Source organism: Pseudophryne corroboree, chromosome 1, assembly GCF_028390025.1.
Source record: "Pseudophryne corroboree isolate aPseCor3 chromosome 1, aPseCor3.hap2, whole genome shotgun sequence".
Lineage (NCBI taxonomy): Eukaryota > Metazoa > Chordata > Amphibia > Anura > Myobatrachidae > Pseudophryne > Pseudophryne corroboree.
Window position 1 is genome coordinate 406,356,300 of NC_086444.1, and position 17,689 is coordinate 406,373,988.

Below are 17,689 nucleotides of genomic sequence, written 5' to 3' on the forward strand. Positions count from 1 at the left end.
AGTTTACTAGAGATGTTATGGCAGGACACACACACACACACACACACACACACACACACACACACACACACGCACACGTATATATATTCACATATAGCTATACACATATCTCTGGTCCAACTGCAACCTGATAAACATGGTGCATCAAAAGCCTGAATTGTAGGAAAATCAGTATTCTAAAGGTAAATATTTACAATGATAAAATGAGGCAGTCTTGAGAAAAAAAATGTCCCTAATTTTCAAAATTGTTAAAAACGTATAACAAAATATAGTCTATTCCATGGGGGAGGGAGGAGCAGTTATATTACTCACATGTCCAGTGATGGGGTCTGTCACCTCTTTATAAAGGCTGATATCTAAATAGTAACCAGACTCATTGGTCAGAAACAGGCGAATGGGTATGGCTTTGCCTACTGGATTTAATCTGATGTTGATCTTCACTTCAGCTTGAAGTACACGTAGCTTCCACAGGCGGCTGCCATATCTCATGACCATAGAGCGGACAGACTCCTCAATCTAGGGAAATAACAAAGGAGAAGACAATTGTGATGTACTGGAGAAATTTGGACATTGTTTTTGGGAGTCATAAGTGATGTTGAAGAGGTGCTTATAAATCTGTTCTATAACGTATCCTTAGGCTGGGTACACACTTATATAACAGATATATTGATTGGTAAGGAGTATGCACTAACAATTTTGTGCATACACACTTACCAATCCAATCCACCACCCCACATGCCTGGCCACATGAACGGGATGTGACTTAATTGTGAGCAGTTCCTGCAGCAGTAACGGGTCAGTCAGTGGATCAGCCATACATCCTTGTTGGATGTACTGATATATCTGCATAATATATCGTTATCGGCTGTGCTGCAGGGCCAACCTGATGTGTCTATGAATAACGTTATTCACAGACATATCAGTTGTACAAACCTGCCGCTGTACTAGCGATATATCTTTCAAACAAACAATATTTTGAAAGGCGTGTACAAGGCTTTAAACATATAGAAAATCCAGAGAAAAACTATTTATTAAAACAACTTCCTAAATTAAACAACTTTGCGTAAAACATAGGAAAGGACAATGGATGGCTTTCAATGAGAAACTTCCAAACCAAAACAAAGGCTACAATACGAAACGTCAGCTGGTAAAAGGTCATTCAGACCCATACATCAGGCAGGTGATTTCCCGATGCCGATTCGATGATCAAAAATGCAGATTGGAAGACATCTATGATCAGCGATACAATAATGGTGAAAAAAAAGGATTTTGGTACTTACCGATAAATCCTTTTCTCCTAGTCCGTAGAGGATGCTGGGGACTCCAAAAGGACCATGGGGTATAGACGGGATCCGCAGGAGCTTGGGCACACTGAAAAGACTTAATCTGGGTGTGAACTGTCTCCTCCCTCTATGCCCCTCCTCCAGACCTCAGTTATAGGAACTGTGCCCAGGAGAGACGGACATTTCGAGGAAAGATTTTTGTTTAAATTAAGGGCTACCAACATACCAGCCCACACCACAAACATACCGTACAACCAGAGTAACATTAAACCAGATAACAGTATGAATTAACAACAGCAACAAGCTGAAACAAGAAATACACAACCCGTGTATAAACTAATTTAACTAGCAAGAAAACACTGCAAGTAACAGTCCGCACTGGGATGGGCGCCCAGCATCCTCTACGGACTAGGAGAAAAGGATTTATCGGTAAGTACCAAAATCCTATTTTCTCTTACGTCCTAGAGGATGCTGGGGACTCCAAAAGGACCATGGGGTTTATACCAAAGCTCCAGAACGGACGGGAGAGTGCGGACGACTCTGAAGCACTGACTGAGCAAACGCAAGGTCCTCATCAGCCAGGGTATCAAACTTATAGAACTTAGCAAAAGTGTTTGAACCCGACCAAGTAGCTGCTCGGCAAAGCTGTAACGCAGAGACGCCTCGGGCAGCTGCCCAAGATGAGCCCACTTTTCTGGTAGAATGGGCTTTTATTGACTTTGGCACCGGTAGTCCGGCCGAAGAATGAGCCTGCTGAATCGTACTACAAATCCAGCGTGCAATAGTCTGTTTTGAAGCAGGATGACCACTTTTGCTGGAAGCATACAAGACAAAAAGCGTCTCAGTTTTTCTGGCAACAGCTGTCCTAGTGACGTAGATCTTCAACGCTCTTACAACATCCAGAGATTTTGGAATCGCCACAGCCTCCGTAGCCACCAGGACCACAATAGGTTGGTTAATGTGAAATGAAGAAACCACCTTCGGCAGAAATTGTTGACGAGTCCTCAATTCCGCCCTATCCGAATGAAAAATCAAGTACGGGCTCTTATAAGATAAGGCCGCCAACTCTGACAACCGCCTGGCAGACGCCAGCGCCAACAGCATAACTACCTTCCAAGTGAGAAATTTCAATTCAACCTTACGCAAAGGTTCAAACCAGGAAGACATGAGAAACCGTAAGACCACATCAAGCTCCCATGGAGCTACAGGAGGCACAAACGGAGGATTGATATGCATTACTCCTTTCACAAAAGTCTGAACCTCTGGGAGGACCGCTAATTCTTTTTGAAAGAAAATAGACAATCTGCACTTTGATGGAACCTAATTTCAGGCCTGCGTCTACTCCCGCCTGTAAAAAGTGGAGAAAGCGCCCCAAGTGAAAATCTTCCGCAGGAGCCATTTTAGACTCACACCAGGAAACATACTTTCTCCAAATACGGTGATAATGTTTCGCCGTAACCTCCTTCCTAGCCTTAATGAGAGTTGGAATGACCTCCCTGGGGATACCCTTACGAGCTAAGATCTGGCGCTCAACCTCCATGCCGTCAAACGCAGCCGCGGTAAGTCTGGAAACACGCATGGACCCTGCAACAACAGGTCCTCTCTTAGAGGAAGCGGCCAAGGATCTTCCACCAGTAATTCCTGAAGATCCGGGAACCAGGCCCTTCTTGGCCAATCTGGAACGACGAGAATCGCCTGAACCCTTGCTCGTCGAATGATCCCCAGTACCTTTGGAATGAGAGGAAGTGGAGGGAACACATACACCGACTGGAACACCCACGGAGACACCAGAGCGTCCACTGCACTGGCTTGGGGGTCCCTTGACCTGGAACAATACCTCGGGAGCTTCTTGTTGAGACGAGACGCCATCATGTCGATCAACGGAATTCCCCAACGTTTTGTCACCTCTGCAAATACCTCTTGGTGAAGAGCCCACTCTCCCGGATGGAGATCGTGTCTGCTGAGGAAATCTGCTTCCCAGTTGTCCACTCCCGGTAGGAAGACTGCTGACAGGGCGCTCACGTGTTGTTCCGCCCAGCGAAGGATTCTTGTGGCCTCCGCCATTGCCGCTCTGCTCCTTGTTCCGCCTTGACGGTTTATATGTGCCACCGCTGTGATGTTGTCTGACTGTACCAGGACAGGTAGACCCTGAAGAAGGCTTCTTGCTTGCAGCAGGCCGTTGTAAATGGCTCTTAACTCGAGAACATTTATGTGGAGACAAGCTTCCTGGAGCGACCATTTCCCCTGGAAGTTCCTTCCTTGGGTGACTGCGCCCCAGCCCCGGAGACTTGCATCTGTTGTCAGAAGTACCCAATCCTGGATACCGAACCGGCGTACCCCTAGGAGGTGAGGACTTTGTAACCACCACAGGAGAGAAATTCTGGCTCTGGGAGATAGACTTATCTTCCGGTGCATGTGCAGGTGAGACCCGGACCATTTGCTCAGCAAGTCCCACTGAAACACCCGGGCATGAAACCTGACAAATGGAATGGCTTCGTACGCCGCAACCATTTTCCCCAGAACCCGAGTACAGTGATGGATCGACACACTCGTCGGCCTCAGAAGTTCCCTGACCATCGTCTGCAGTTCCAGAGCTTTTTCTTCTGGAAGAAATACTTTCTGTAAATCCGTGTCCAGAATCATGCCCAGAAAAGGCAGCCGAGTGGTCGGAATCAACTGAGATTTTGACAAATTGAGTACCCAACCGTGCTGTCGCAGAACAGACAGTGACAAATTTACACTTCTCAGCAACCGTTCCTTGGACCTCGCCTTTATCAGGAGATCGTCCAAGTACGGGATAATTGTAACCCCTTGTTTGCGAAGGAGAACCATCATTTCCGCCATGACTTTGGTGAAAATCCTCGAAGCCGTGGAAAGCCCAAACGGCAACGTCTGAGATTGGTAATGAGAATCCTGTATCGCAAACCTGAGGAAGGCCTGATGTGAAGGACATATCGGGACATGTAAGTAGGCATTCTTTATGTCGACTGACGCCATAAAATCCCCCCCTTCCAGGCTGGCAATTACCGCTCGAAGAGATTCCATCTTGAACTTGAAAACTTTCAAGTATGGATTGAGGGATTTTAGATTTAGAATTGGTCTGACCGAACCGTCCGGTTTCGGCACAACAAAGAGGCTCGAGTAGAACCCCTCCCCCCGTTGGGACGAGGGAACGGGAACAATGACCCTCTGTAGACACAATTTTTGTATGCTGCCAGCACCACCTCCCTGTCCGGAAGAGCTACTGGTAACGCCGAAATGAAGAACCGGTGAGGGGGTATCTCCCGAAACTCCAGCTTGTATCCCTGAGACACAATCTCTAGGACCCAAGGATCCAGGTCTGATTGAATCCAGACCTGACTGAATATTTGTAGACGGCCCCCCACCGGTCCGGACTCCCCCAGGGAAGCCCCAGCGTCATGCGGTGGACTTGGTAGAAGCAGGGGAGGACTTTTGGTCCTGGGCGCTTCCTTGAAGCGAGGAAGGACGAACCTTTTCCACGCCTGTATTTATTGTGACGAAAGGACTGCATCTGCTGATGTGGTGCCTTTTTCTGTTGTGTGGGAACATAAGGAAGAAAAGAGGACTTACCCGCAGTCGCGGTCGAGACCAGGTCAGCCAAGCCGTCCCCAAACAAGACAGTACCTTTGAAGGGTAACGCTTCCATAACCCTCTTGGAGTCGGCATCAGCATTCCATTGATGGATCCACAACGCTCTCCTGGCTGATATCGACATTGCATTGGTTCTTGATAACAAGAGACAGACATCCCTCGCCGCATCCTTCAGGTAATCTGCAGCGTCCTTGAAATAACCAAGAGTCAAAAGAACATTATCTTTATCAAGGGTATCCATATCATTAGCTAAATTCTCAGCCCATTTAGCAATAGCACTACTCACCCATACCGACGCCACAGCAGGTCTGAGCAATGCACCCGAATTAGCGAAAATGGACTTCAGAGACGTCTCCAGCTTGCGATCCGCCGAATCTTTGAGAGCTGCCGTGTCAGGAGACGGAAGCGCCACTTTCTTAGACAAGCGAGATAGAGCTTTGTCAACATTTGGAGACGCCTCCCATTTTTCTCTGTCATCCGAGGGGAACGGATATGCCATGTAAATCCTCTTGGGAATCTGCCACCTCTTATCCGGCGACTCCCAAGCCTTTTCACAAAGAGTATTCATTTCATGAGAGGGGGGAAACTTCACCTCAGGTTTTTTTCCCTTAAACAAGCAAATCCTTGTTTCCTGTACCGCAGGTTCATCAGAAATGTGTAAAACATCTTTCATAGCCACAATCATGTACTGAATACTCTTAACTAATCGTGGATGTAAAGCAGCCTCAGTGAAATCGACCTCGGAATCAGAGTCCGTGTCGGTATCCGTATCTACCACTTGAGTAAATGGCCGCTTTTGCGACCCAGATGGGGTCTGTACCTGAGACAAAGCTTCTTCCATGGACTTTTTCCACACCTGTGTCTGTGACTCGGACTTATCCAACCTCTTTGATAAAGAAGCTACATTCGAATTTATCGTACTGAGCAATGCGAGTAAATCAGGTGTCGGCTGCGTCGACAGTCCCAAATCTAGCCCCGCATCCGCTCCCCCAATAACCTCCTCTGGTGAATAACATTCAGCCTCAGACATGCCGACACGTAGTACCGACACACATATACACACAGAACGTCCCAGCTAGGTGACAGGCCCACAATGAAGCCCAGATAGAGGACACAGAGGGAGTATGCCAGCTCACACCCCAGCGCCCATATATCCCGACAAAAGATATATGTACCCAACGCTGCTTAATTTATAATGATAAGAAGCACCACACTGCGGCCCCCCCTTCTGAATATCTCCCCGTTACTTGTGAGAGGAATGTGGAGGTCCCGGCAGCGTCTCCTTCAGCCGCGTGTTGAAGGAGAAGATGGCGCCTGTGAGCCGCGGGACGAAGCTCCGCCCCCTTCCTGGCGTGCTTCGGCCCGCCAAATTTGAAAATGAAAAAGATGCCGGCGGGGGTTTAAGAAATCGTGCCGAGGCACCAAAAGCCTTCTGCCGGTCCCCGACCTCAGTAACATGCTGTCCAGGGCGCCCGCCCCCCCCCAGCGCCCTGCACCCTGTAATAACCGTTGGTGATGTGTGTGGGAGCATGGAGCACAGCGTTACCGCTGTGCTGTACCTTCCGTTACTGAAGTCTTCTGCCGTCCTGAAGTCTTCTGATCTTCTCATACTCACCCGACTTCTTTCTTCTGGCTTCTGTGAGGGGGTGACGGCGTGGCTCCGGGAACAAGCTGCTAGGCGCACCAAGTGATCGAACCCTCTGGAGCTAATGGTGTCCAGTAGCCGAGAAGCAGAGCCCTTAACTAAGAAGAAGTAGGTCTGCTTCTCTCCCCTCACTCCCACGCTGCAGGGAGCCTGTAGCCAGTAGGTCTCCCTGAAAATAAAAAACCTAACAAAAAGTATTTTCCAGAGAAACTCAGGAGAGCTCCCCTGTGAGTGTCCAGTCAGTCCTGGGCACAAACTCTAACTGAGGTCTGGAGGAGGGGCATAGAGGGAGGAGCCAGTTCACACCCAGATTAAGTCTTTTCAGTGTGCCCAAGCTCCTGCGGATCCCGTCTATACCCCATGGTCCTTTTGGAGTTCCCAGCATCCTCTAGGACGTAAGAGAAAACGCATGTGTTTTTTATCAGAATCGGCAAATCAAGGATTTCCCACATTGGATTCCCTGACCCCCCAACCCAGACATCAAGATAATGGAGAATTGCGACAATTCTCCACTGATGTGTGGGCACCTTGCTCCATCTAGTGTCTATGTAAACATTTAGATATTGCACAGTCACATTTTTATGGTACTAGGCAATCCCAGAAATTTTCTCCATATGTTTTGTTATGTATAGTGGTAACAAGTCTGTGTATGTAATGCAAGCTCTGCCCTCATTATTAGGACCAGCAAGAAATGCACTACATAGAAGTATGCGGACAGCAGTTAGCGATGGCTGCACTACAGATTAGCTCTATGCCCTATCTCCCACTTGATTATATCTTTTAACAAATATAATACGTGTGGAGGCAGTGGGACATGACATGGTAATGCTGAGAAGCATCATCTTACCAAGGTTGCGTAGAAGAGCTAATCGATCACCATCGCATGTTCAGCTGCTGGACACTGGCAGTTTAACTGTCATGGCCAGCAACGGTCATTGCTGCCCTTGGGAATAACTGTCCTCGTTATTAAGATGGATACACACCGAGCAATATGTAGTATAATCCGGCAGATCGGACCAACATATCGCTTACATTGGCACATGCCGGGAGTGTGAATGCCCGATATGAGGGTGCTTCAGGTCAAATGTGCTGCGCATCAAACCTGACAATTTCGTTAGCAACAACATGAATGCTAACGAAGGTTGGAACAGTGATCATTCAATGTGTACCCAGGTTACGATCTTTCGGCCTCTCAGGCCGACATATCAGCAGGGTACACAAAACTCCAGTATGTACCAAGCATTAGTCCAGCAGTAAGCATGACACAGTGCAGAATTGCACACAAGCCTATGTTGGGGATGGGTTATGCGGTTTTGCTCACTGTGTACGCTTGAACAAATCTCAGTCTGATCTTCCCTTGTAGTTAATGGGGAGTAATGCGTGGAAATGGGGAGTATGCACGAGAGCCGTATAATCTGAAATGTGTTAGGATGACTTATGTGTACACAGATGTCTGCAGAGATTTCAGAAAGATCTCTTGCACCACTTGCTGCTGAAAGTGTGCGCTGATAATGAATGACAGCTATTTGAACAAGTATATGGATAGGGGAGGTACAGTCACATAGATATACATAACTGCACATGGGTGAATATCTGCATTTAGGCCCAAATGTATTAAGCCTTAACAAGAGATAAATGGGAGATGAATAAAGAGTGATAAACGACCAGCCAATCAGCTTCCTAACTGGCATGTCACAGGCTGTGTTTGAAAAATGACAGGAGCTGGTTGGTTGGTCATTTATCACTCCTTATGCTTCTCCACTATCTCTTGTTAAGGCTTAATACATTTGGGCCTTAGGGGAAGATGTATTAATCTGGAGAAGGCATAAGGAAGTGATACACCAGTGATAAATGCACCAGCCAATCGGCTCCAATATGTAAATTAACAGTTAGGAGCTGATTGGCTGGTGCGTTTATCAACTTGCTTTTAGCATTGGTTTATCACTTCCTTATGCCTTCTCCAGGTTAATACATCTGCCCCTTAGTTCCGTGCAAGTGCAATTGCAGACGATTTTGTGTGCAACGCTGAACTAGCCCCCGTTACTCCAAACTGAAAGATAACCACAAGAGCTGCATGAGAACAAAAGCTTACTCTAGAACTTGCAGAAGAAGGGAGCTCAGTTATGATATGCTAGTTTAACAGATTCAGCATATGCTGAGTTCCCTCAACAAATACAAAGCCCTAATTGTAAGTTTGAATTTATCTTTTTTTTATTACAGACTTGTTAACTTTTTTCTCATACTGTAAGGGCCTGGAAGGGACCTGATCCACATTCCCTGGATGCCTTACATAAGTAACACAGGAAAGAGTCAAGATCATACATCAATAGGTAGAGTTAGCAGAATACTAAGTAATGCGTAGGAGCATTAATTAAATCTGATCACAGTTGGCAACAATCAAATTGGACTGGACCCAATCACCTTGCAGGCCACATATGGCCTAGGGCCGTATTTTGCCCATCCAAGATATAAAGGAAGGCAAGATAACATGAGCATTGCCAATTTAGCTCTACAGGGGTCAATAAAATCCTTCCTGACTCCAAAAATGTCAGCTGGATAAATTCCCTAGCCCAACCCCCCCCCCCCCCCCCCTCCACACACACACACACACACACACACACACAAGCACACACTAAAGAAAAAGTAAACAAAGTTATGTAGTTATTCCTATGTGAGGACTCAGTAAAGGAAAGAAGCAAATGAGTAACCTTAGAGGGGTCCATGATGACAGTGGGGACAAAGTTGAGAAAGATGTGGTTGCAGTCGGTGCGGACACTTGTGTTGTTAAAGGCAACTTCTAGTTCATCCATAGCCTCTAACAGAAGACGCTCCCCTTCATTCTGCAGGTACTCAAACGAAGCTTCCTGAAAATGGACAAATATCTAGCAACAGAGCTTGGTATATTGCAACTTCATCCTTGGATGTTTTTTAAGTTTATTTGCATCCAGTCATCTTTATTTTTAACCAATTTTCTGATATTTGTTAAATAAATAAACAAATAAATAAATAAATAAAACCTTAAAAGTTAATAAAACAAAGAGATTTAACCGATCATCTCTAGGTTGTAATCTGAATTTAGAGTTAGCAACCTCCAGCATTTTACAATCAGGAAGTTTTGATGCACAATATAGAACCTTAGAGAGATGGTTCAATCTAGAAACACACAGAACTCCTTAAGGGCTCATCCACACAGTGGTACACTCACAATGCGTTCCAAATGGAATACAATATGGGTATATCACCAGATAAATGCCGCTGGCATAATTCGTTCATGCAGACAGTATAGACGGCACAGAAGGGACTACAAGAAAATACTGTGCAAATCATTTTCTCGTGGTTATCTGCAAGGACAGGGTTTAAAACGGTGAAGATTCTCTACAACCAAATAATCTTTTTAGATGGGGAGATGCCAAAATTCCCTAGCTTGTCCAAAATAATACTGTAGTTCCTGGAAGTTTAAATGAAAATTACAGTTCAATTAATCAATTACCTTTGTGACAAGGTCAGAATGTCTAATAATGGCTCGAACGAAGAACCTGTAATCGGTCACCTCTATACCAGCTGCTACTTTAGCTGCTCCAAGATAGAGGTGCATCTTGTGGTTGGCACATGGGACTGCAGTCAGGTCAAAGTTACGCATTCTATTAAGCTCCAGCTGAAATGCCAGGGCTGGCTCCAGATGTCTATAAATTCTATCCTCAGCAAACTAAGCAAACAAGGAGAACAGGAATCCATAATTCTTTCAAATCAATTTACAGAAAATATTATGTTTGAACATTGGTCAAATGAAAGTACAATGGCCAAACCTCATCTCTTGCTCTAAATGTGAAGAACTTCGGAAACTCTCTCTGAAAATGAATAAACAAAAGTTATTAAATACTAATCATAATTCTGAAAGTCAATTTAGTGTATTAGCATATGAGTCTATACAATGCATAGCCTTTCAATTAACCAAACATGTAGCAATCATACTGGAAAAAAAGGATGTTTTTGAGTAAACTGTTCTGGCATTGGGCCAAATTCAGACCTGATCGATGTGTTGCAAATATGCAGAAGGCTGCGATCAGATAGTTGCCGGACAGTGAGAGTGAAAACCCGCCCCGTGCAAGTGTGCAAATGCATGTGTACACCATGCCAAAACTTTGCTAGGCAGCGGACACCTGCAAATCCGTTCGCAACTCACTCACCATCTCAAGTTTTTCCCCAGTCTGTGCGTGGCCCAGGACTTACTCCTACAGTGCGATACAAAGAGGCTGATCGGGGCCAGAGCTGAAGTCACACACCCTCACAGAAAACGCTTGGGAACGCCTGCATTTTTCCTGACACTACCAGAAAACTGGCAATTACCACCCCCAAACGTCTGCTTCCTGTCAATCACCTTGCGCACGCCTAGTAATTGAGATTTTCTACCATTCTGTTGCTGTTTGGTATCGTGCCTGCGCATTGCGGTGCACACGCATGCACAGTCATTTGATAATCGACCACTGTGCAAATTTGCACAACAGCGATCAGGTCTGAAACGGGCCCATCATTCCACAAGTAGGATCATAACATAATAAAATCTAACTGAGACTGAGGAGGATTGTAGCAGACAAAATCAATCAATGACAGTAATGCGGTCAGTGGACAATTATTCAGTCCCCACATGATCCATGATCCAGCCATACACAGCCTGAGTACCAACTGGCCAATCTGGCCACAGTTTTGATCATTAAGTGATCAAGCCAAACGGCCCAATCTGCACACGCGTGGACATATTAGGAAATGACTGGGACTTCACTAACCTGTTGGGTAATTAGAAAAGTAATTCTTCGGAGTCCATAATCCACTAAAATGTTTTTCTGCAGACAAAGAGAGCTTTTACCAAGACTGACCAAGCAAGCGGTAAATCAAATAAAAAAAAAAGCAGTGTCCTCCCCCCCCCAAATAAATAAAAAAAATCACCCAATAAACAAAACTGTGTGGAGACAATTTTACATGATACAAAAACAATGAATACTAGAATCACTGCACTAAAATCTAGATTCCAAACTGCAAAACTTCTGCACACTAGTGCACTAGGGTAATAATTTCCCCTTTATTGTTACTGTTCATACCTTTGACTGGGAGAAAGTTCTAAACATTGCCACTAGTTCTTCATCCTCTATGCGGTCTGCTGACTTAATAGCCACGTTCAAAATGTGGATGGGCTCCTCCCGAATGTTCTGAAAACATGATAAGTTAGTGATGCTTTATGTCTTTAGCGTGCAAAATTTCTGCGACCACTTAAGAACGTCAACATTGTTTCCCATGCATTCTGCTTGCTATGAAAACTCAATGTGATATTTGTATTTATATTAAATCCTTTTCTCGTAACTTATTTGGGGACACTGGATTGCCATGGACATATAGAGTGCACAGAAAATTTGAGCACTTTAATTTACATGCAAAAAGGTTCAAGCTCCTCTCCAACAGGGAGGAGCTACATAGCACTGTACAGTTAGTTTCAGTGCCAGCATCATTGGAAAGAGGAGGGGAGGAGCAGCTGCACACAGTGACCAAGTGATGATGTAAGGTAAGAGGGAGGGGGTACACTATATTGTCTGTATGTATGTTCATTAGTGTGTGACTCTATGGGGTATATTCAATACCTGTCGGATCCTTTCCAACGGAAAGTATCAGACAGGTCAGTATTTCAATGCCGGGCCAAACCCAATAGGTTTGGCCCGTTCCCGACAATGGCAATCCGACTTTCTTTAAAGTCGGATTGACATTGTCGGAAACGGGGCTAAAACCTGTCAGGTTTGGCAGCGCTTCCGACAGCAAACGTGGATTGCAACAACCCACGTAGTTTCCGACAAGTCGGGCATTCCCGACTTGTCGGAAAAATTCAGCTAGCATTGAATTGGTTGGAATCCCTTCCGACCTAAACCTGTCAGAATCTGCAGTCTTTCCGACAGGTATTGAATACACCCCTATGTATATATGTGTGACTGTGTGTATGTATTGTGTGTAGCTGTGATTTTATATGTGTGACTGTATGTATTTGCAGTGGCGCCGAGGGGGGTGGGTACTAATTACTCGGGTTGCATGGAGGGGACCTGGTACGCTGCCCCCCATCCTGAGTATACCTACAATATACTTAATGCTGACACCATCTTCCTAGTGATATCTTCGGGAAGATGGTGCCCACACATTGAAAGCAAAGACTCTGGTACTGTGCCAGAGTCTTTGCTCTGTAGTGCACAAGTGCCATCTTCCCTGAATAGATGACACAAGCAATCTTCCCGCAAGCAAGGTAGGAAGCCACTGCCTGCATTAGAATGGCACACCCTGTGGAGCATGCAGGCCCATGATTTTTAAAATTCTATTACTTTTAGGGGTTTCGGACATACCCTTTTTAGGCCACGGCCCCATTCATTAATGGGTCCCTGCGTGGCACTCTATGCCCCTGTGCATGTGTATGTATGTATGTATGTATGTATGTATGTATGTATGTATGTATGTATGTATGTATGTACTGTATGTATATAATTATACCTCACCAACCATTTTGATTTTGGCAGGACAGTGCCCCCCCTCAGTCTGTTGCTGCTGTCATCATACTCTATACTCACATGGTGATCCAGTTTCCTCAATGGACAAAAGAAGTAAACATGAGATCTAATGTATTGAAACAATCAAGTACAGGACAATGACAAGAGGTAGACAGAAGTGGCAATTGTTTTACGAGCAACAATGGACTGGAGCACCAAGTACAGTCCTGTGAACAAGTATTCAATGTTTGGTACACAATACACTGCTGCCAATGTCTGCTTCCAGAGCTAGACACATTGAATTTTGTAGGAGAATGAAGTGTCTCTTAATAGCTGTACTAAGCACAGACCTGGTCATAGTGACGTGTCACATGCCAGACTGGTGGTCTTCGGTACTGTACCCAGCGCAGTTGCTTTATGGCATTACATCTCTATAACAAAGCTGTCAGGACATGTTTCATGTGGTATTGCTGCCACATGTGGAGCCGCTGCCTCTGGGATATCGGCGCTTCCATCTTGCCTGTAATCAGCTGACTGCTGCTCAACCATTCTCAGACCTGATTTCCTGCCCATGACTCCTGTTACCAACAGCAGACTGGGTGCCCTATATATGTTTCTCCCTTTCCAGGGTCCTTTGCCACAACCAACTTCTACTGTAATCTGGATCAACTGCACACAGTAAGCTAGATAGCAAAGTTGGCTCCACAGTTTCCAGAGTGCTCCTGTGATACTCCCAGCGCCAGTCAATACTACTGGACACTCTCCAAAGTTTCCATTGTGCTCATGTGATTCTTTTAGCACCTGTTACAACTACCGGGTACTCTCCACAGTACAATGTACTCCTGTGTACTATCAGCATCAGTCATTATTGTTTGCCACTCATCACAGTTTCCAGTATACTATGTGCTGCTGGGTAAACCCTTCACACAAAGGTGTGCTCTGAATCTCCATGGTCTCCTGTGTATCAGCTATTAACTGTCATTTCTACAAGTATCCTCAGAGATTCTCTATACTAGGTCTGTACTGGGTACTCTCCGCAGTTACCCATCCTCATTCTATTTGCCATTCTCTACTGGTGATCAGTGATTGTAATACTGTGCCTAGTCAGATCTCTACCTGTGTTTGCCAGTATCAATTAAGTTCCACCTCACTTATGAAGTTTAATCTCATAAAACCACCAAGTTTTCTAAATATGGCCTCCATCTACAAACCTCGGGTCCTGCTCCAAGTCCAAAAAGCTCACAGATTCTGACACTATGGGGTATATTTACTAAAGTGTGGGTTTTCAGCAGTGGAGATGTTGCAACCACTCAGATTCTTCTTATCATTCATCTAGCACCTTCTGGAATATAATAGCTAGAATCTGATTGGTTGCTATGGACAACATCTCCCCTTCTGAAAACTCGCACTTTAGTAAATAGACCCTTATGTATGTATGTATGTATGTATGTATGTATGTATGTATGTATGCATGCATGCATGCATGTGTGCATGTTTATAGAAAGAGGGTTCTTTGCCTTGTAAGCCAAAAATACTTATCCCCGCACTGGTGACATCTACCTTATTGTCTTCTTCATCGTAAAATGTAGATCGGGCCTCACTGAACAAGGGGCTATCTAGCGGAGGGTCTGCAAAGCAGCAAATGACCTCATCAAAGTTCCTAAAGAAGAGACATTTGTTACAGTTGTGAGAAATCAACTCTGAACTGTAGTTTCATTAAGATGAACAGTTTATATTAGCCCCATACTAGAACATCTAATGCAATGCAGTTAAAATAAGATTTTACTTACCGGTAAATCTATTTCTCGTAGTCCGTAGTGGATGCTGGGGACTCTGTAAGGACCATGGGGAATAGACGGGCTCCGCAGGAGACAGGGCACTTTAAGAAAGAATTTGGATACTGGTGTGCTCTGGCTCCTCCCTCTATGTCCCTCCTCCAGACCTCAGTTAGAGAAACTGTGCCCGGAAGAGCTGACAGTACAAGGAAAGGATTTTGGAATCCAGGGCAAGACTCATACCAGCCACACCAATCACACTGTATAACTTGTGATAAACTTACCCAGTTAACAGTATGAACAACAACAGAGCATCAGATCAACCCTGATGCACTATAACATAACCCTTATGCAAGCAATAACTATATACAAGTATTGCAGAAGAAGTCCGCACTTGGGACGGGCGCCCAGCATCCACTACGGAATACGAGAAATAGATTTACCGGTAAGTAAAATCTTATTTTCTCTAACGTCCTAGTGGATGCTGGGGACTCCGTAAGGACCATGGGGATTATACCAAAGCTCCCAAACGGGCGGGAGAGTGCGGATGACTCTGCAGCACCGAATGAGCAAACACAAGGTCCACCTCAGCCAGGGTATCAAACTTGTAGAACTTTGCAAAAGTGTTTGAACCAGACCAAGTAGCTGCTCGGCAAAGCTGTAATGCCGAGACCCCTCGGGCAGCCGCCCAAGAAGAGACCACCTTCCTTGTGGAGTGGGCCTTTACTGATTTTGGCAGCGGCAATCCTGTCGCAGAATGAGCCTGCTGAATCGTGTTACAGATCCAGCGAGCAATAGTCTGCTTTGAAGCAGGAGCACCCAGCTTGTTGGATGCATACAGGATAAACAGCGACTCAGTTTTCCTGACTCTAGCCGTTCTGGCTACATAAACCTTCAAAGCCCTGACCACATGTAGTAACTCGGAATCCTCCAAGTTACGAGTAGCCACAGGCACCACAATAGGTTGGTTCATATGAAAAGATGACACCACCTTAGGCAGAAATTGTGGACGGGTCCTCAATTCTGCTCTGTCCATATGGAAAACCAAATAGGGGCTTTTATGTGATAAGGTCGCTAATTCTGACACACGCCTAGCCGAAGCCAAGGCTAATAGCATGACCACCTTCCACGTGAGATATTTTAACTCCACGGTTTTAAGTGGTTCAAACCAGTGTGACTTCAGGAAACTCAACAGCACGTTCAGATCCCAAGGTGCCACTGGAGGCACAAAAGGGGGCTGAATATGCAGCACTCCCTTTACAAACGTCTGCACTTCAGGCAGAGAAGCCAGTTCTTTTTGAAAGAAAATAGACAGGGCCGAAATCTGGACCTTAATGGAACCCAATTTAAGGCCCAAAGTCACTCCCGCTTGTAGGAAGTGAAGGAAACGGCCCAGCTGGAATTCCTCCGTGGGGGCATTCCTGGCCTCACACCAAGCAACATATTTTCGCCATATACGGTGATAATGTTTAGCCGTCACGTCCTTCCTAGCCTTTATCAGCGTAGGAATAACTTCATCCGGAATGCCTTTTTCTGCTAGGATCCGGCGTTCACCCGCCATGCCGTCAAACGCAGCCGCGGTAAGTCTTGGAACAGACAGGGCCCCTGTTGCAACAAGTCCTGTCTTAGAAGCAGAGGCCATGGGTCCTCTGTGAGCATTTCTTGCAGATCTGGATACCAAGTCCTTCTTGGCCAATCCGGAACAATGAGTATTGTTCTCACTCCTCTTTTTCTTATGATTCTCAGCACCTTGGGTATGAGAGGAAGAGGAGGAAATACATAAACCGACTGGAACACCCACGGTGTCACTAGTGCGTCTACAGCTATCGCCTGAGGGTCTCTTGACCTGGCGCAATACCTCTGTAGCTTTTTGTTGAGGCGGGATGCCATCATGTCCACCTGTGGCAGTTCCCACTGACTTGTAATCTGCGTGAAGACTTCTTGATGAAGTCCCCACTCTCCCGGGTGGAGGTCGTGCCTGCTGAGGAAGTCTGCTTCCCAGTTGTCCACTCCCGGAATGAACACTGCTGACAGTGCGCTTACGTGATTCTCCGCCCCGCGAAGAATTCTGGTGGCTTCCGCCATCGCCACCCTGCTCCTTGTGCCGCCTTGGCGGTTTACATGAGCCATTGCGGTGATGTTGTCTGAATGAATCAGAACTGATTGGTCGCGAAGCAGGGTCTCCGCTTGATGTAGGGCGTTGTATATGGCCCTTAGTTCCAGGATATTGATGTGAAGGCAAGACTCCTGACTTGACCACAGACCTTGGAAATTTCTTCCCTGTGTGATTGCCCCCCACCCTCGGGGGCTTGCATCCGTGGTCACCAGGACCCAGTCCTGAATGCCAAATCTGCGGCCCTCGAGAAGGTGAGCACTCTGCAGCCACCACAGGAGAGACACCCTGGCCCTGGGGGATAGGGTGATCAGCCGGTGCATCTGAAGATGCGATCCGGACCACTTGTCCAACAGATCCCATTGAAAGGTCCTCGCATGGAACCTGCCAAAGGGAATGGCCTCGTATGATGCCACCATCTTTCCCAGGACTCGCGTGCAGTGATACACCGACACCTGTTTTGGTTTTAATAGGTCTCTGACCAGTGTCATGAGCTCCTGAGCCTTCTCCATCGGGAGATAAACCCTCTTCTGGTCTGTGTCCAGAATCATGCCCAGGAAGGGCAGACGAGTCGTAGGAATCAACTGCGACTTCGGAATATTTAGAATCCAGCCGTGCTGTTGTAACACTTCCCGAGAGCGTGCTACGCTGATCAGCAACCGCTCTCTGGACCTCGCCTTTATGAGGAGATCGTCCAAGTATGGGATAATTGTGACCCCCTGCTTTCGCAGGAGCACCATCATTTC

At 46.0% G+C, this 17,689-nt stretch overlaps 1 protein-coding gene across 11 annotated transcripts in view; it reads right to left on the reverse strand.

Annotated features, from left to right (window-relative positions):
- ACACB (acetyl-CoA carboxylase beta) overlaps positions 1–17,689 on the reverse strand; it is a 469,976-nt gene that overhangs the window by 118,366 nt on the left and 333,921 nt on the right. For all 11 annotated transcript variants that reach the window (XM_063913243.1, XM_063913244.1, XM_063913242.1 and 8 more), the window contains 7 exons: positions 14,616–14,715; positions 11,637–11,744; positions 11,325–11,381; positions 10,347–10,388; positions 10,031–10,246; positions 9,249–9,404; positions 313–516 (listed from right to left, as the gene is read on the reverse strand). In XM_063913243.1, coding sequence (XP_063769313.1) covers positions 313–516; positions 9,249–9,404; positions 10,031–10,246; positions 10,347–10,388; positions 11,325–11,381; positions 11,637–11,744; positions 14,616–14,715 — 883 coding nt within the window. The remainder of the gene's footprint in view (positions 1–312; positions 517–9,248; positions 9,405–10,030; positions 10,247–10,346; positions 10,389–11,324; positions 11,382–11,636; positions 11,745–14,615; positions 14,716–17,689) is intronic.